The 20726-nt window shown below is 38.9% G+C and overlaps 1 protein-coding gene across 2 annotated transcripts in view; it reads left to right on the forward strand.

Annotated features, from left to right (window-relative positions):
• Nucleotides 1-337: 337 nt before the first annotated feature.
• The window catches only part of LOC106996579 (uncharacterized), a 47236-nt gene continuing 26847 nt past the window's right edge, over nucleotides 338-20726 (forward strand). The window contains exons 1-3 of one of the 2 annotated variants that reach the window (XM_077978649.1): nucleotides 338-496; nucleotides 19045-19171; nucleotides 20060-20155. In XM_077978649.1, coding sequence (XP_077834775.1) covers nucleotides 494-496; nucleotides 19045-19171; nucleotides 20060-20155 — 226 coding nt within the window. In that variant the 5' untranslated portion in view covers nucleotides 338-493. Of the gene's footprint in view, nucleotides 497-19044; nucleotides 19172-20059; nucleotides 20156-20726 lie in introns of those variants that run through there. The other variant, XM_077978648.1, reaches the window with a different exon arrangement.

Here is a 20726-nt window from a genome sequence, read left to right on the forward strand (position 1 = left end):
CTATTACTAAAGTAAAAATTGGTTTACTGTTGAACAAAAATTTTATGTATTATTAACATGGCAGTAAACTATATTTGTTCACATTTTGAATACATTTAAAAAGAGAGTAAAGAAGAGAAAGAATTTTCCCATGCTCTGGGGTGGGCCCGGCTCAGCTCAGGGAGGAAGCCCTGCCTGGAAAGGCTGCAGCCTTTTGTTATCAGAAGCATCTGATAACATCTTCTGTCACTCAGGGCCCGAAGGGGCGGGGCCTTAAACATCATCCAATCAGGGACGCTGGGCTGAGACCGTCCAATCAGGCATGCAGCTGGAGCGGACAGGGCGACTTCCGGGATGTGGTCGGACCTTTGGCTCTCGCCGCAGCCGGAGGTCAAGGTGGGGTGCTTGCTCCTGTGTGTCCTCTCCTCCTAGAGGCCCAGCTTCTGTGGTCCTGTGACCCGCAGGTATTGGGAGATCCACAGCTAAGTCGCCAGGACCCCCTGGAAGCCTAGACATGGTGAGTGTGCCGGGTCCCACATCCGGAGAGAGTGGCCGGGGCTGGTTGGAACCGGCTGTGGCGGGACTCAGGCCTCCCCGCAGTCAGCTCCACAATCTGTGCCCGAAGTTCTCCTTGCCTAGCTCCACCTCAGTCCGCTTCAGCCATAAGATGGCGGCTGCGCTGACACCCGGCCCCCGGGCGTCCTGTCTCTAACCTGCGCTATAACTGTGCCCTGGCCTGGAGACCTCTTGGGGCAGCTCTGCACCCGCAGCGCGGAGTCTCTCCCATATGTGCAGGGACCATGGGAGGGTCGTCAGAGGAGAATCCTGACTCCGCGTGTGGGTTCATGAATGGAAAGAGCTTTGGTCCGTGAGGTTCCCAGCTCCTGTTTCCTCTTATTAAAAATTTACGGAAGTCAGCGCACAAATATAAAAAATTTATCCAAAGAGTGATTCCAAAATTGTAGAGCACCCAGCTGTGGGTTGTAGTTTATGGTCTATTGAAGGGATTTGACGGAAGAGTTTTATAAGGCGCATAATGAAGAAAACCAAATTCAGTAATTGGTTAGGTACAGTTAGGTAGTTTCTTAGTTTGTACTATCAAGATGGAAATTTCTTGATTATGTAGTCAGAGATTAATTGGCAGTTTATAGTTACTTAAGCCTGAATTTTTTTCCCCAATATCGTAATTTACAAAAAGTGCATTTGAATTAGTTTGTTTTTTTGAGACAAAGTCTCACTCTGTCGCCCAGGCTGGAGCGCAGTGGCACCGTCTGGGCTCACTGCAATCTCCGCCTACCAGGTTCCCGTGGTTCTCCTGATTTAGCCTTCCAAGTAGCTGGGATTACAGGCATGCGCCACCACGCCTCCTTAACTTTTTTTTTTTTTTTTTTTTTTGAGAAGGAATCTGGCTCTGTGGCCCAGGCTGGAGTGCAACGGCGCGATCTCGGCTCACTGCAAGCTACGCCTCCCGGGTTCACGCCAGTCTCCAGACTCAGCCTCCTGAGTAGCTGGGACTACAGGCACCCGGCATCACGCCCGGCTAATTTTTCTATTTTTAATAGAGACAGGGTTTCACTGTGTTAGCCAGGATGGTCTCGATCTCCTGACCTCGTGTTTCACCCGCCTCGGCCTCCCAAAGTGCTGGGATTACAGGTGTAAGCCACCGCGCCTGGCCGGATTAGGTTTTTTAAAAGTAGAATTTAGGAACTAGAGCCTCTTCAGTCTAACTGCCAGCCACTTAATTATTTGCACACCCCACAAGGAACTGCTGTTTCCTTGCATTTTTCACATGTGTCCCAAGTAGGGCCTCAAGTCTATCCCCCATCCCCTATTTCTCCAACCTGACTCTGGCTTGCAGTAAAATACTTAATTTCCTCTTCCTTCTGACATTCCCAAATGCCAGTTTGCCCTCCCTTATTCATATTATCAACTATTTGTCCTTTAGTGTATATTTTGATACCTGTTTTAATCATTTTTTTGACAAAGCATTTGATGGCACATTAAAAAAAAATTGTTTTCTGTTTGTAAATATTTTTTCTTCTGTTTTCCCTAGACACAGATATCAGAATGTTTTGGGGGTCAAGGTTTCTCTTTGGAAACTTTATAGGGAGATGTGTCCTCAGCTACCCTTCAATTTTTTTCTTGGACCTGAGATTCAGTACTGTCTGGGGAAAAACCAGGATACCCGCCATGGCTATGTCTGCGAGAGTGTCTAGTGAATATCAGTTCCTGGGTCATTTTCTCCCCTAAGACAACCTGAGGTATGGAGTGGAGCCTCTCAAGAGAGCAGGTGAATGCCCTTTGACTGAGAGGCATCTTCTGGTGCGCTGTTTTTTTGGAAAGCTACCCCCTTGAGATACTAATATTGTCTTTACCCAACCCAGCTTCCATTTCTTGGAGACGCGTTGCTGTTCAGACAATCAGATGCTGGTAGTGAAGGGGAAACCAAAATAATTTTTGCCCCTGGATTCTCTTAGGGGACAGAAAAATAGTGATAGAAAAATGGTAAAAAGTTTGTGAAATAAAATAGCACTCCAAAGACAAAGAAAAAAAACTGATCCCAGTGAGATGGTGCAAGAACTTGCAAAGTGAAATATACCTGGGGCACTCACTGGGGCAGAGTTTGTTCAGAGTCTCCTGAGAGAATGATTATTGAGCACTTAAGTGAACAGGATGGGGTGGGAGAATCTCTAAAGTAATTGGATGGCCTGACTTGACACACGAGTCAGACATATCTGTACCTTGAAATGATTAAGTGATTTCTTCACTTATTTTGACCAGGTTTTTGTGTGTGTGTGTGTGTGTGTGTGTGTTTTTTTTTTTTTTTTTTTTTTTTGGACAGTGTTTTCCTCTGTCGCCCAGGCTGTAGTGCAGTGGTGCAATCTCTGCAGTGCTACTTTTTGTATTTTTAGTAGAGATGGGGGTTTGCCATGTTGGCCAGGCTGTTTGAGCTCAAAATTCTGACCTCAAGTAATCTGCCCACCTTGGCCTCCCAAAGTGCTGGGATTGCAGGTGTGAGCCACTGTGCCCGGCTGACCTCAGTTTTTTAACTGTAAATTGCATTTTATTAGTAGGGCTTGAAAGGTAAGAAAATATTTACAAAGGGCATAAAAAAGGTGAGTTTCAGAAAATAATACCTAATTATATATTTGTTGAAAATTCTCATTCACCTTTTTCTCGGAGTGAATTTAGAAGTTTTCTCAGGTTTGTTTTGTTTTGTTTTGTTTTTTGTTGAGACAGAGTCTCACTCTGTCACCCAGGCTGGAGTGCAGTGGTGGGATCTCAGCTCACTGCAAACTCTGCCTCCCAGGTTCATGCCATTGTCCTGCTTCACTCTCCCGAGTTGCTGGGACTACATGTGCCCACCACCAAGCCCAGCTAATTTTTTTGTATTTTTAGCAGAGACGGGGTTTCACCTTGTTAGCCAGGGTGCTTTCGATCTCCTGACCTCATGATCCGCCTGCCTTGGCCCCCCAAAGTGCTGGGATTACAGGTGTAAGCCACTGTGCCCAGCCTTCTGGTGTGTTTTTTATGGCTGAATGATTTCAAACAGAATTCCATCTAGCTTTTAGAATGTTAGCTACTGAGAAAAAAAAAGAAGAAAAATTGTTCTTCCATTTCGGCTGTAGAGAATTAATATATTTCCACAAGCAAATGTGGTAGATAATTGGGGAGTTACATAGATTTGTGAAAACATCAGTTTCTTTTTTTGCAGGGTGAATTTGCTAAAGTAAATATCTTTGTTCTATATCCTGTTATTTCGATTTCTGAGTTTAATGCTAAATTTTATGTGATGAAACTTGGTACCTCCTAGAAGTGTTCCCATATAACTAATTGTTTACCACATGATTTTTAATACAAAAAGTAAAATAATACTTTATTGTCCAAAAGAAATAAATACCTTTCTTTCTCTTACTGAGGTACAAAATACTAGCACCTTAACATTTTCTTATATGTTTTTGGATCATTTTGCTGGATTTTTTCAAACACTTAGTTTCAAAAACTAAGTGAATGACTCTGACATGGTAATTAAAGCTTGAGCCCAATGACTGCAAACTGAGGTTAATTTTGAGCCAGCAAAAGGAGGTTATTAAAGACCCAGTTAGTTCCTTCTGGAAAGCCTTTCCTGCAGATGTCCCAGCCTGCTCACCCCAGCGGTGGAAGAAGCCTCCATAGTGAGAGAAGCTACAGAGCCCTGCAAAGCTGGGGCCCCACAGGCAGATGCAGTTAAGGTTAAGATAGAAAGGGTTGGGGAATGTCTTACTGAAGATAAAATTTTTACTGTTTTGAGGCAGTTTTGAGAGGTTTTAAACCAGTTACATGTATGTTAAAAAAAAAAAAATTGAATTCCAAAGGAGTATTGCAACAGGAGGAAGTACCAACTATAAGATCTTTAAGGATTGCAAAGATTAGGCAGAAAAGGGCTTTTTTTCCTAAGGATAAAAAAATAAGTTTAGAAAAAAGGTGAGGGGAATGTTTAAATGAAGGTTGAAATAATCAGGTTTTAGATCAGAGAATGTTTTACCCTGAAGTCAGTGTGTTCTTAGGAGGGATATAAAATGAGGTTGTGTGGTGGCTCAGACTGAGCATAGCTCAGAGTTCGGGAGCCTGTGGGAAGAAAATAAACTTAAGTAAATTTTGATTAAGAAGTATTTTATGTTGACCACTGAAGACAAATTCAGCTGCTTTTTTAATGAGAAAAAGAAGAAAATATGCGAGTGTTTTCCTGGCTGTGTATTGGGTAAGTAAAGAGAGAACCATCTAAGTCATAATGGGAAGGGTGTGTCTTTTCATAAAGTGTTCCTGGAGAACACAGAGGATAGAGAATTTTATTAATCACAGCTGTTTATTGTCTATGTGCTTCATCTTTTCCCACCTCTTTTCTTGGTTCTATACTTCCATTTGGCTTTTTGGGAGTTGTATATTATATTTGAAACCAGTAAATATAACTACAGTGTTCTGCTGAGTTCTGTGAGTAACTCTATCGGGTTACTGAATTTCAAAAAGGTTATGGGAGTCCCCAACTTTTAAACAGTAGGTCAGAAGCATAGATGAGCCCATGGAGTTTGTGACTGGCATCTGCAGTGAGGACAATGTTGTGGGACTGAGCCCTGAATCAGGGTCTATGCTGACTCTGGGTGGTGTCAGAATTCAAGTGTTAGACAATGAGTTGATGTTGGAGAGTTGTTGGTGTTCATCAAACTCTGCAGATTTGGTGCCAGAAGAAAAATAGCACAGACTTCTGGCCTGGAATGAAACTCTAGGTGTCTGGGAATGGGAGGCTCTGCTCTCCTCTACACAGGCTGTCACACTGCCCCTTGTTCTTTGATTTCAGATCTCCTCCCAGGGTGACAGAGGACTGAAAACTTAGAGATCTGATGACAAACCCCTTTTTGCGAAAGCTGCCAGCAGAGGATTTCCACCCACTCACAAACACTAGACATTGATGTGTCCACACCCCTCTCAGGACAAGGCACCACCCTCAGGAATTTTACCACAGCATTTTTGACCCTAGTGGTTTTTTTGGCCAAAAACCTACAAAAGTATCTACAAGTCTCCTGGCATATCTCTGTTTTCAGACACTGAATCTGCAGTAGCGACCTGTTTCTCCACCAGCCTAGGGTTGTCGACCACGTGTTCATAATCTTATCTCCCTGCACAGCCCCACCTGAGCCACTATCTATTGCGCAGACCAGTCTGTCCACCTGCATTGCACTCTCTCTAACCCAGGGACTTTTTTTTCTTTTAACTTTTATTTTTGGTTGGTTCAGGGGTACACATGCAGGTTTGTTGTACAGCTAAAATTGTGTCATGGAAGTTTGGTGTGCAGATTATTTTGTCACTGCAGTACTAATCATAGCACTAAAAAGGTACTTTTTCTGACCCTTTTAGTTCTGCCACCCTCCATCCTCAACTAGGCCTCAGTGTCTTTTTTTCTCCTCTGTGTTCATTTGTTCTTGTTATTTAGCTCTTACTTATAAATAATAGCATGCATTTGGTTTTCTGTTTCTGCATCAGTTTTCTAAGAATAGTGATCTCCAGCTTCATTCCATGTTGCTGCAAAGGACATAATCTTTTTGTTTTGTTTTGTTTTTTTGTTTTGTTTTATGGCCACACAGGATTTCATGATTTCATGATGTTTATGTACCATTATTTGTTTGTTTGTTTTGAGATGGAGTCTCGCTATGTCACTCATGCTGGAGTACAGTGGCATGATCTCAGTTCACTGCAACCTCCACCTCCCAGGTTCAAGCAGTTCTTCTGCCACTGCCTCCCGAGTAACAAGGATTACAGGTGTGTGCCACAACACCCAGCTAATTTTTGTATTTTTAGTATAGATGGGGTTTTACCATGTAGGCCAGGCTGGTCTCAAACTCCTGACTTCCGATGATCCGTCGCCTTGGCCTCCCAAAGTGTTGGGATTACAAGTGTGAGCCACTGCACCTGGCCCATATTTTGTTTTTATTAAGTTTTTTGTGTTTTGTTATATTTGGAGACAGGGTCTCACTCTTTTTCTCAGGCTGTAGTGCAGTGGTGTGGTCTTGGCTCACTAAAACCTCAACTTCTCAGGCTGAAGCTATCCGCTTCTACCTAAGCTTCCCAAGTAGCTAAGAATAAAGGCTTGTGCCACCATGCCTAGCTAATTTTTCTTTTTGTATTTTTTTTTTTTTTTTTTTTTTTTTTTTTATAGATGGGATTTTGCCATGTTGTCCATGCTGGTCTCAAACTCCTGAGCTCAGGCAATCCACCTGGCTCGGCCCCCAAAGTGCTGGATTACAGGCATGTGCCATCATATAACCATACCATATTTTGTTTATCCAGTCTACCAGTGATAGGCATTTAGGCTGATTCCATGTCTTTGCTATTGTGAATAGTGCTGCAATGAACGTGATTGTGCATGTGTCTTTGTGATAGAATCATCTGTATATTTTTAGGTATATACCCAATTGTGAGGTTACTGGGTCAAATGGTAATTTTGTTTTTAGTTTAGTGAGGAATCACCACACTGCTTTTCACAATGGTTGAATTATGATAATGGCCATTCTCACTGGTTTGAGATGATTTCTTGTTGTGGTTTTCTTTTGCATTTCTGTAATGATTAGTGATGAGCATTTTTTTATATGCTTGTTAGCCACATGTTTGTCTTCTTTTGAAGACAAGCATCTTCTTAATGTTTTTATCTTTTAAGTGAGGTTTTTTTTTTTCTTGTAAACTTGTTTTAGTTCCTAATGAATTCTGGATAGCAGACCTTTGTCAGAAGCATAGTTTGCAAGTATTTTCTATTATTCTGTAGGTTGTCACTTTACTGTGTTGATCCTTTCCTTCGCTGTGAAAAAGATCATTAGTTTAATTAGGTCCCATTTGTCAATTTTTGCTTTCGTTGCAATTACTTTTGATATCTTCATTATCTTTGCCAGTTTCTATGTCTAGAATGGCACTTCTTACCTTCCAGGGTTTCTTTTTTTATATACATAATTTTTCAGATTAACATTTAAGTCTTTCATTTACCTTGAGTTGATTTTTTTATATGGTGTTATAAAAGGATCCAATTTCAATCTGCTACATAGTGGTAGCTAGTTGTTCCAGTACCATTTATTAAATAGGAAGTTCTTCCCCCATTCCTGTTGTCACCTTTGTTGAAGATCAGATGGTTTTAGGTGTGTGTCATTATTTCTGGGCTCCCTATTCTGTTGCATTGGTCTATGAGTTTGTTTTTGTACCAGTACCATGTTGCTTGGTTTACTGTAGCCCTGTTGTATAGTTTGAAGTCAGGTAACGTAATGCCTCCAACTTTGTGGTTTTTGCTTACGATTGCCTTGGCTATTCAGGCTCTTTTTTGGTTCCGTGTGAATTTTAAAATTGTTTTTTTAGTTCTGTTAAAAAATATTTTGGTGGTTTGATTAAATTAGCATTACATCTGTAAATGTATTTCAGCAGTATGACCGTTTTATGATAGTGATCTTTTTTATTCATGAGCATAAAGTGGTTTTCCATTTGTTTGTATCATCTCTGGCTTCTTTAAGCATTGTTTTGTAATTCTTGTCATAGAGATCTTTTCCCTTTCTGGTTATCTGTATTTCTAGATATGTTATTCTTTTCTGTGGCAGTTGTGAATGGGGTTGTGTTTTCCATTCAGATTTGGCCTAGATGTTTTTGATATATAGGGTTGCTACTAATTTTTGTACATTTCTTTTGTATCCTGAGACTTTCCTCAAGTTGTGAGTTTAAAGAGCTTTTCTGCTTAGAGTATATGGGTTTCCAGATGTAGAATCATGTTGTTTGCAAATAGGGATAGTTTGACTTTCTCTCTTTTTGTTTGGATGCCTTTTATTTTTATCTTTTGCCTGATTGCTGTGGCTAAGACTTCCAATTTTATGTTGAATAGGAGTGTTGAGAGAAGACGTCCTTGTCTTGTGCCAGTTATCCAGAAGGAATGCTTCCAGGTTTTGTCCATTCAGTATGTTGGCTGTGAGTTTGTCATAGATAACTTACTATTTTGACGTATGTACCTTCAATGCCTAGTTTGTTGAGGGTTTTTAACGTGAAAAATGTTAAATTTTATTGAAAGCCTTTTGTGCATCTATTGAGATAGTCTTGTGGTTTCTCTCTTTAATTCTGTTTATGTGATGAATCACATTTATTGATTTGTGTATGTTGAACAAACCTTGAATCCCCAAAATAAACCGTAGTTTATCACAGCGGGTTAGCTTTTTGATAAGCTGCTGGATTTGGTTTGCCAGTAGTTTGTTGACGATTTCTTTTTTTTTTTCATTTTTTGAGATGGAGTCTTGCTGTGTCACCCAGGCTGGAGTGCAGTGGTGTGATCTTGGCTCACTGCAACTTCTGCCTCCCAGGTTCAAGTGATTCCCCTGTCTCAGCCTCTTGAGTAGCTGGGCTTACAGTCGTGTGGTACCATACCCGGCTAATTTTTTTGTGTTTTTAGAAGTGATGGGGTTTAATCGTGTTGGCCAGGCTGGTCTTGAACTATTGACCTCAGATAATCAGCCCATCTTGGCCTCCCAAAGTGCTGGGATTACAGGTGTGAGCCACCAGGCCCAGCCGTTTGTTGAAGATTTTGGCATCAATGTTCATCAAGGATATTGGCCTGAAGTTGCCTTTTTTTTTTGTTTTTGTTTTTTCTGTTAGGTTTTGGTATCAGAATGATGCTGTTCTTACACAATGAGTTGGAGAGGAGTTTCTTCTTTTTAATTTTTTGATTTTGTTTTAGTAGAAATAATTTAATCTTTTGAAATTGTTTTAGTAGAAATAATATCAGCTTCTATTTGTACATCTGGTAGAATTCAGCTGTGAATATGTCTGGTCCTGAGCTTCATTTGATCGGTAGGTTATTTATTACTCTTTCAGTTTTTTGAGCTTATCTATCTATTTAGGGCTTTGATGTTTTTGTGTGTATTCAGTCTTGGGAGGATGTATTTGTTCCAGAATTTTTTCATTTCTTCTAGAGTTTTGTTTTGTTTTTTTTATGTGCATAGTATGTTCATACAGACTTCAGTATATATATATATATATTTTATTTTATATTTGCTTATGTGCATAGTATATTCATAGACTTCAGTATATTTTTGTGGGGTCAGTGGTAATGTATCTTTTTCTCATTTCTAATTGTGTTTATTTGTATCTTCATTAATCTAGCTAGTAGTTTATTTACCTTTTTTTTAAAAAAATAGATTGAATGCCTGGATTTCTTGATATTTTGTAGTTTTTCATGTCTAAATCTCCTTCAGTTCAGATCTGATTTTGGTTATTTCTTGTCTTTTGCTAGCTTAGCGGCTGATTTGCTTTTGTTGCTCTCAGTCTTTTTTTTATGTTGTCAGGTTGTTAAACTGAGATCTAACTTTTTGGTGTGAGGATTTAATGCTATAAATTTTTCTTGTAATACTGCCTTAGCTGTATTGCAGGGATTCTGGTATGTTGTATTTTTGTCTTATTTGTTTCAAAAGACTTCTTGGTTTCTGCTTTAATTTCATTTTTTACCAAAAGGTTATTCAAGTGTAGGCCATTTAATTTTTATTTAATTGTATGGTTTCCAGTTGTTTTATTGGTATTGAATTATATTTTTCTTAAGCTATAGTCTGTGTGTGTGGTTTGCATCATTTTGGGATTTTTGAATTTGCTGAGAATGGTTTTATTTCTGATTGTGTGGTCAATTTTAGAGTATGTGGCACGTGGTAATGAGAAGAATGTGTATTATGGTATTTTTAGATGAAGAGTTCTGTAGATGTCTATTAGGACTATTTGGTCAAGTGTTGAGTTCAGGTCCTAATATTGTTGTTAATTTTTTTCTTCAGTGATCTGTCCGTTAGTGCCTGTGAGATGTAGTCTCTGATTATTACTGTGTCAGATTCTAAGTCTCTTCATAGGTCTCTAAGAACTTGCTTTATTCATGTGGACCCATGGATTTTTTTATAACACCTTTCTCTCTTCTGCTTTCCCCCCCATAAACGTCCTTTCAAGTGCACACAGTGTGCAAAATTCAGATGTCCAAGAGTTCAAGAACTTGTCCAGAGACCTGGCTGTTTTAAGAGAAAATATAAATTTGCAACAAGAGGCTTTATTCTCATATGTGAAAATAAGGGAGGATAACTTGCTGATTTTTTAAAAAAGGTTTAGATTATGTGTATATATTTCTTCTGCTTTTTGAAATATATGTAAATCATATTAACAATGAAACAAACCTTTTGTCATTCTTTTTGACTCAGAATTGTCTTTATTTGGGACCTGAGATTCATTGCTTTCTTTTTGTCTTGGCAAAAGATTATTTTTTTTTTATCTTTAGTCTTTAAACTAGACACAGATTTGTTCAGAGTAAACTTCATTTGAAGAGCATTAAAAAGTTGAGCACGAAGATCAGAATAAATTTAGCAATACAGAATAATATAGACTAAAAGATACTGAGTAAGTTCTTTGGCAGAAACCTGATTATCCAAGATGATTATTTGCAGGCTGACATACTTACACTGCAAAAGCCAGAAGAGTTCAGTGTATAAACTGAACAGTGGAGTCTGTTGTACTTGGGTTACTTCAGTACAGTTAGTGCAGTTATGTGTAGTGTTTGTAGACAACTTGCATTCATGTAAATTAAACAGTATTTTCTACGATAGTATGAATATAAGGCCACAATGTTTACTTTGAATTCCTTAGTTATTTTAATATTGTTATTCATACTTTTGAAATACAGTGTTTTAACTGAATTATAGTTCAGATAATTTTTTAAAATCTTACATACCTTCTGACAAGTACATAAAATTAGTCATATATGTATATCTGATATCCAAAGAAATTTACCATTAAATTGTTACAGTAGATATTAGTCTGACATGCTTATTAATTTATCCAATAGTAATAATTATAGGTAAGCATAATTTTAGTGTCATATTTTACCGAATTAGTATGCTGCTATTACGGAACAAATAAACACAGGTGATATGGCTACCCAAAAACCATAATAGCTCTCCAGTTAGCTATGTTGCAAGCTCTAATATATTTTACTATATTAACACAGATTTCAATGTTTTATAAAATAGTGCTGGTGGAAGCTGTCAGATATATTCCAATATAGATCTCACATTCAATGGTTAGGAAATAAGAGAGCAGCAGAGATGGAAGATAAATCTTTTAAAATTCTGCTGAGAACTGGGCATGGTGGCTCATGCCTCTAATCCCAGGACTTTGGGAGGCCAAGGTGGGTGAATCACCTGAGGTCAGGAGTTTGAGACCAGCCTGGACAACATAGTGAAAACTTGTCTCTACCAAAAATACAAAATTAGCTGGGTGTGGTGGCACATGCCTGTAGTCCCAGCTATTTGTGAGGCTCAGACAGGAGAATCACTTGAACCCAGGAGGCAAAGTTTGAGGTGAGCCAAGATCACACCATTGCACTCCAACCTGGGCAACAAGAATGAAACTCCATCTCAAAAAAAAAAAAAAAAAAAAATTCTGCTGAGAATATGCCCCCTTTATTCAATAATGCTCATGTTTCTCTTGCTGAGAGTAGCTATGCACTTCGGGTGTTTGGAGAGAAATTCTTCTTAGGGAGGTATTTTCTGGCTGACTTGATCAATTTTATATCCAATCTCAGTTTTTTCTTAAGACATTTTAACTTTTTTCTCTCAATATAATTTTTCTCAGAACAAGAGCTGTTTTTCTCTCGAACGCATTGCGTGTCTGTTTCAGAAACCCTATTAGTATCCAATGGTATCTGTGAAAGATGTGGGCTGTCACAGTGAGAACTCTGAGAGCTATCTCTATCTGGAGTCATGCTAAAACCCAGCAGTATTTTTTCATGTCACCATTATAAATAAAAACTCAGGCTGAAACACTGCTCCTTTTTCTATTATTGTGAAGGTGCAATTCTACCCAGGAGGTCTGCAGACTCTCCTCCTGCTGCTCAGGCTTCACTCTCTGATGTGGCACCAGAGTGCTGCTGTGGCAATTGGGATTCAACTAAGATGTGAGTTTCCAACTGTGAGCCCTGTGCTGTGGGCCGTGCCTCAGTGGCAGATGGTAGGGGTCAAGAGAATACACTAGCCACCAGGAGAGGGAAACAGGAGTGCTCAAGCCCAATGCTCGGGAAGTAGAGAGCTATTACTTTAAAATTTAAATAGCCAAAAAGATAGCACCCGAATCAACAATTTTTGTAGAAGAGTCAAAGCCTACCTTCACCAGACACTGGGGTTCAAGTTGCACAACTACCTCCAGTCATGAAGATGTGAAAAGTTTATTTTTTCATTGATTATAACCATTTAGCATACATGGATGGCCTTCCCAACTACCAGGTGAATTTAGGATGAACTATGTGTGACATGGTGCTGTAAATTCTACTTGTAGATGAATTATGGTGATTGTCTTTCTGTCTTTGCAATCTCTTGAGCAAATTGACTGTAATGCATGTCACATTCACATGTAATTGTATCATAAAACAGTTTTCTTTCTGTTCTGTTATTGTGGAGTTCCTTTGGGGCTAAAGAAAATTTTGCTTTTAATTATATTTTCCAAACCCAGTCTAGAATTACCAGACATAATGTAAACACATAAGGTACCAACTAAGCTTTACTCTAGATGGGCCTTTTTGGCTTCCAGTCAATTCACAATTGTGCAGTGAAGTGCATGCTGTCCCCTAAATATGCAGGTGGAATTGTGTCTCTGCCTACTTGGTATCTATCATCCTCTACAGTCACTTTTAGAGAGGCTAGACCAGATGTCTACAAACTTCGTAGGTCAGATATTAACCATTTTACCTCTTCTGATGACTTGTGTCTTCAGACTTGAAACTGATTCAGTGACCATCTGTCACCGAAACCCAATCAGTAAAATATGTGCATTGAGTAGACCTGTAGACATGAGAATCTCCATTTCTCCCTCCTTCCTCATGCTAAAATGCCCACAAATGTTCAGGTAACATTTACCTTGAATATTGCTGCTACTTTACCCATGGAGGGCCTGAATTTGCAGCTCCAAATTCTAAATCTAGGTCTTGAGAATTGAGACGGAAAAAACAAGTTTTTATCTGAGGAATGCAAGTCCTTTTAGGTATCAAACTCAGAGAGACATTAAAATGAGAGCACAGTCATGTTTCTCTCCCTTTGTTTTCAGCTATATATCTCTTGAAACTGTTCACTGTTGCCACAAGTAGCTATAAATTAAACTAATTCCACAGTGGACACTACATTCCATATCCTTAACCTTGATGTATATCCAATCAATTATTAAAGTTATTTCTTTACAGAAATAAGAATTTCTCACAACCAATTTTGCATCAGTGAGCACTCACAGTTCCTTTTTTTTTTTTTTTTTTTTTTTTGCCTTTACAAATCCACTTGTAAGTGCTGCTAATCAAAGTGTAGGTTCCAGGCAACTTGAATATTTTGTCTCAAGTTAAAATCCTTAAGCTTGACCCAAATAAACTGTCTGCTTTTGTTCATGTCGTGTCAGCTTTTTAAAGGTTAACTATTATTTAGAATGTTCTAGAGCAGCCTCTATGAGGGAATCTCTCCTTTGATTTCACTTTACTTGCTGTAACACCCAAAAATGCAGAGTGAGGTTGATTTCACCTAGAATTTGCAAATAAGGTCTGGCTGACCTCTGCCTGGGATTTACAAGGCAGGGCCGGACTTTGGATTTAGAATTTATAGAAAACCAACAGGAGGCATTTTCTGCATTGTGAGATATCAACATAGACATTTTGAATTCCTCTTTTGAGAGTGTGGCTTTTTGACCTTTTCACATCTTTTTCATTAACTTGCCATAGTTATGTGAGAGGCTCCAGGGGTAAATAGAATCTGATGGCAGAATCTGTAAGTGTAAACAAGCATCTTAAGGCCACAAAGTATCCAGAGCCACGACCACAACTATACCTACCTGTAAAATGTGATACTGGAGTAAAGTATTCTTGTCCTTCTACTTACCCAACAGCTAGCAAATCAGGACAGCTAGCAAATCAGGATGGATGACCCAGGTTGTGGAGTTCAACCAAGGCAGTTCCATTTTTTATTTAGAATCATCCTGAGTCTTCTCTGCCTGGCTTATCAGTGGACCATCAGCCCCAGGTCACTGGGAACCCTCTCACAATCACCTGTGAATCTTTGAGACATTTGAGAATGTCCAGAACAGAATTGTGTCAGGCTGACAAGAGTGATTAATTCTGCTTCTGTCCCAGTGTGAGAGAAATGAGTCATCCTGTGTTTGTTTTGCCCCTTACACAAGAAGTATCTTTGATTGGTACCCAGATGAGAGTTTTTCCAGTTCCTTGGTACTTGGGTAAAAAATCAGGAGGTCTGGAGGCTCAAATAGATAAACTAATTGCTTTCATTTCATATAGTCATTAAAAAAAATAGATGAAGCAGGCCAGGTGCAGTGGCTCATACCTGTAACCCCAGCACTTTGGGAAGCCAAGATGGGTGGATCATCTGAGATCAGGAGTTTGAGACCAGCCTGGCCAACATGGTGAAATCCTATCTCTACTAAAAATACCAAAAGTAGCTGGGTGTGGTGGCTCATGCCTGTAGGCTTGGCTACTTGCAAGGCTGAGGCAGGAGAATCTCTTGAACCTGGGAAGTGGAGGCTGCAGTAAGCCGAGATCCCATCTTTGCACTCCAGCCTGGGCAACAAAGTGAGACTTCATCTCAAAAAACAGAAAAAGAAAAGAAAAATAGATGAAGCAGTCATAGTTCCTACTATCCTGGCAGTTTTAGCCTAGACTAGCAACTGGAAATATGGTTGAAATATACATCAGATGGTGGGTACAGCAAATAGACGTGTGCAAAAAATTGGGGCTTTATTTGGGCCACTTTCTTTATACTGTGGCTTCTGATGTCTACACCTGAACTTAGAAGAGTCATCATTATTATTTGTATTTATTTTAGCCTGCTAAGAATACTTTTCTTTTTTTTTATTTGAGACAGAGTCTCGCTCTGTCGCCCAGGCTGGAGTCCAGTGGCGCGATCTCGGCTCACGGCAAGCTCCTCCTCCCGGGTTCATGCTATTCTCCTGCCTCAGGTTTCTGAGTCGCCGGGACCACAGGCGCCTGCCACCACGCCCAGCTAATTTTTTTTTTTTTTTTTTTTTTTGTATTTTTAGTAGAGACAGGTTTCACCGTGTTAGTCAGGATGGTCTCGATTTCCTGACCTTGTGATCCACCCACCTCAGCCTCCCAAAGTGCTGGGATTCTAGGCGTGAGCCACCGCACCTGGCCAGAATACTTACTTTTCTTCTAAAAAAATTATTCTAGATAACCTTAAGGGATTTTTAAAAATTGCTTATTAGCATATAATATAAAATTTGCAGGGCAGTGGCAAAAAAGATTAAAATTATACAAACTCAGACTTAGGTTTACTTAAGTAAGCTTTAAAAAAATGAACTGACAATACCCCCCAGTGGCACAGAGAACTTAATTGTACATCGGCTGTACACTCTGCCCCAGCCCTGTGCATATTCACCCTTTTTAGAGTCCTTATTTATGTTTGGCTCTACCCTGGCGTCTTGCCTCACAGAACTGATTAGAAGAGATCAGAGTTTTGGGTCATGAATCCTGTTGCCTTTTTAGAGCTGCTGCTCAACATTTTCTGCAACCCAACAGATAAATGGGAAATATAAAGTATGTATTATAGGATCTTACTTTTCAAATTTTTTATTAAACCCAGTGCTTGCAGAAACATTATTTAGCAACTTGTTTTCTGTTCCTGCAGATCTAGTAGTTGATTCACAAGTCCCAAGAAAGTAAGTATAAACACAATAAAAATTTATCTAAATTGCATTAAACTCTTTCCATCTGTATCTCTTTCATCTGTCTATATTTACCTTTTATTCTTTGCATTTTTTGAAAAAATCAATGACAGATCAACAGAAATAGAAATAAAAATGCTGGATCCTTTAAAGCCTTGGAATTATTGAACACGTAGTATCGACTCACAGGGTGTTATTAGGATTAAACCACATAATGTGCTATCACAGTGCTCTGTAACATCCTATTGAGCACATAGTACCTGCTTAATAAACATTGCATTAGTACATGTGCACATGTTGTTTTCCAAATGCAGACTTACTCAGAAATTGCTACCTTCTGTTTTCTCTGTAAACTTTAGAGTCAGCAAAGAGTATAATACTTTAGAATGAAGAATGATTGTCTTCATTTGTACCAGAAGTATTTGTGTTGTGACAAGAGTGCTGGGTTATCAGCCCAGGCTTCTAATGAGTGTCACCTGGCCATTTTGCAGAACTCTCTTTACTTGTGCCCTGTCCGTGGATTCTGTTTATTGTTCTGGTGGAAGCCACCATGTTATTTTAATTAAGTGGTTCATGTGACTCTAAGGTGAGGTCAGAATCAAGTATGAGGAATTCAAAATACATTCATGAGAGTTAAGTTCCATCTTTGCATTAAAGGGTGGTTCAAGAACCCGTTCTGTTTGGATTTGGTAGGGACAGGACAGCGTGGCCCATATTTCCAATACTGTAGTGGAAATTGCTGGTGCCTGTGTCAGGGGATGGCTCCTGAGGACAAAATAAAAGTGCATTTTTATCTCTGTGGAGCTACTCATTGTTTCTCAATCTCTTCTCCTATAAAGGACAGAAATGGGTGGAGTTTCTCTGTCTTGGTTCTTCTGCCTGTGGATGTGGTGACAGCAGGTAGACCTGTGGTGCTGACACTTTTAAAGGCATGTTCTCAAGATGCAGGTATAATTTGCCCAGAGAATTTTATCTGAGAAATAATCCTAGAGAAGGAGGAGAAAGAGGAAAAAATGGCCTTTTTTTTTTTTTTTCAGCTAAATATGTCTCAGATCAAGATCTGTGTCCACTCTGCTTCCTCCAGGAAACAAGTTTGGTACTTGCAAACCTGTACTTCTCTACTTGTGTTTTTCCTCCCTAATGAGTTTGTCTTAACTACTTTAAAAAATTCTTACAATAATCAAAGTCTCTGAAAAATATATTTTTCTATATACCAGAGCCTTCTCTACATTATGGCTTCTTATATGCCATGCAGAAATCTCACTATGAATTTATAATCTGCAATATTAAAAATGTCCCTTTGTGGCTGTTGAACATGGGAAGGTGTAGATACTCCAAATTCCTGTTGGGGAAAACCTGGGGTTTTTAGTGAAGACAGAGAACATGTAATGTTGAGGTTTCATCTGTGTTCTTTATTATGTCTATGCAGTACAGGATTAAGAAAATACCCATTGAAGCAGTATGGTATTTATTACCCAGAAAATTATAAAAAATTTGATAGGAGATAACTGCTCTTTACAGTACTAAAGAAAGACTATTTAAAATCACTATTAAAAATTACAGAACATGGGAGATACCTGTATCTTGAACTTTCCATAAAACTAATGTTTCCCTATGGTTAAATTCAGACTATAATTTACCTTTCAGGGGGCAGTATCTCAGCAGTAATGCTGTGTCCTTCTGGGTGCATCAGGACATTATAAAAGTTTGTTCTAGTGTAGTTGATGTTAATAAATCACTTAGTTGATAAGCTCTCTGATACATGTTTTACTATAGAATTAATTATTTTTCTCTTCATTGTTAAGTATCTTTATGCAGCTGATGTGAACAAACCACCACATTTAATCTGGCAGCTGCCCTTCTTTCTTAGGTTTCCTTTGCATTTGTCTGTTTTTGGAAAATGAAGGCTCTCATCTTTATTTACAAACCAGAAAAACACAGGGTCATTCAATTACTGGATATTTGACAAAATAGTCTTTTTGGGCCAAAAACATTGGCATACTGATGAGCTTGTTAAAAATTCAGCAACTCAGACTTTATCCCTGATCTTCTGAAAAAAAAAAAAAAAAAAAATCTGCAATAACAGGATCTCCAGCTTATTGTACACATAAAAATTTGAGTGATAGCTTCTAACTCAACATGTCTATTCCATCTGAATAATATACAAAAGTATGTCCATCTGAAAAATACACACAATTAATTCTTTTTTTTTTTTTTTTTTTTTGAGATAGAGTTTCACTCTTGTTGTCCAGGCTGGAGGGCAATGGTGCGATCTCAGCTCACCGCAACCTCCGCCTCCTGGATTCAAACGATTTTCCTGCCTCAGCCTCCCAAGTAGCTAGAATTACAAGCACAAAGCACCATGCCCAGCTAATTTTGTGTTTTCAGTAGGGACGGGGTTTCTCCATGTTGGTCAGACTGGTCTCAAACTCCCGACCTCAGGTGATCTGCCCGCCTCTGCCTCCCAAAGTGCTGGGATTACAGGCATGAGCTACCATGCCCGGCACACGATTAATTCTGTATGATGTAAATGTAGCACTCAAAATTGTACATGTTAGTGTTTATGCCCTCAATTTTATACTTTATTGTCCAGAAAAATACACTATATACACTGGTGTTATGGATCTTATAACACTTTGTTTTCTCAGAGTTAGAGAATACATTAGAGAATATTTCTAGTGGAAAACTATTTTATTGAATTATGTCAGTCACTCTTAGAAGTCAGAACCAGCTCTGTTTACTCTCTCCATTTTACGTTGAGTCAAATTAAAAATTATGCCCATGACCACTTGGTAAATAAGTGTGTTTGTGTGTGTTTTCCAGGGATCATTGACATTTCGGGATGTGGCCATAGAATTCTCTGTGGAGGAGTGGCAATGCCTGGACACTGCACAGCAGAATTTATATAGGAATGTGATGTTAGAGAACTACAGAAACCTGGTCTTCCTGGGTGAGAATAACTTTAATACGCAATTCCTAGTATACGCGATAGGTTTCATTTTGCTGCTGACTTTACTGGCCTGAACAAAGGAGGTTGAATGCAGGAATAAAGACAAAGACGGCACCAGGGGACTCCTTGCTTCTAGTGAACAAGGGCCGTGAACTTCTATAGCTCTTCATATTTATTGAGTAAAGGAGATAGGGAGAAGGGGGAGGTTGTGGTCAGCTGCTTGACTTAGTGACTGTATTCTTTGAACAGTACTCTCCAGATGTTCCAGTAGTTAACCTCAAGGAGCATGGCACCAGGGAGTGACTGTCCTCAGTGTACCTTCTGGCGGCATGAGCAGAAGCAAGTTTGCCCACATTCTGCATTCATGACAAACAATTTGCCGTTTGATTCATTCAAGTCCAGTGGAATGCTGAGTTGGTCACAGCCCTCAGGCTTTCGGCTCCCAACAGTATTGCTCTTTTGTATAATTTCTTTTTGGTAATTTATGCTTCAGATTTCTGTTTTCAAGAAAATCACAGGGAGTTTTCCATAGAGAAAAAATTTCAAGATGTTTCATCTTGACCTGAACTTACCACATTCTTGAGCTCCTCTCTGTCCTTCACTTTAGATTAATGGTAATTTCAAAATTTTACTGGCATAAAATATTATTGCTCACACTTTAAAATCTAATTACCACCACCAATTTTTAATTCAGTAGTGCCAGGTGATAAAAGTAAGAACCCACAAAATTAGAGTATTTTCTAAATATTTAGAAATTTCTGTTGTAATTTAGTATTTTGGGATAAATGTATTAGAATATTGTGTTAAATCCTCTTTACTGAGCACATTATTAAGTTGTTAATTGGAGAATATGAGCAAGAGGCATGTTACTTATTTTTAATAAAACAGGTATTGCTGTCCCTAAGCCAGACCTGATCATTTTTCTGGAGCAAGGAAAAGAGCCCTGGAATATGAAGAGACATGAGATGGCGGAAGAACCCCCAGGTAGGTGAGAGTGAATACAACAGACAACGTGGATGACAGGTCCAAAGTCAAGAAGAAAGCAAGTCCCTAAAGTGATATGGGAAGCAGTGTTCCAAAAGAAATAGTTTCTGGAAAGCCTAATTTTTATTTTTATTTTTAAATTTCCTCTCACACAGGGACGTCTTCTCTCTTTTGCTTTTAAAATATCTAAGAATTCTTTCCCTTCAGCAATCTTCCTTCAAGTTTACAGTGATAGCCAAAGTACTGTTCATGGCATACAAGAGAGTGTGCAAGCTTAGTTTTTTCATTTTTGTTTTTGTGGACACACAGATGTTTGCATAATTTTAAGACACTCACGTTAGACTATCTTTTAAGTTCTCTTTTTCCATCATCTCTGAAATGTGTGAGAGTAGTGATTTCTGTATTATTGGGTGTTTTTTGTTCATTTTTTCTGCACATTTCATCCTGTTTTTATTATAGTCTTGAAATATAGTTTGAAATTATAAAGTATGATGTCCTTCTGCTTTTTTCTTTTTCTTCAAGATTGCTTTGGCTATTCACAGTTTCTTGTAGTTTCATGTAAATTTTATGA

The sequence above is a fragment of the Macaca mulatta genome, chromosome 19 (assembly GCF_049350105.2).
Source record: "Macaca mulatta isolate MMU2019108-1 chromosome 19, T2T-MMU8v2.0, whole genome shotgun sequence".
Classification (NCBI taxonomy): domain Eukaryota; kingdom Metazoa; phylum Chordata; class Mammalia; order Primates; family Cercopithecidae; genus Macaca; species Macaca mulatta.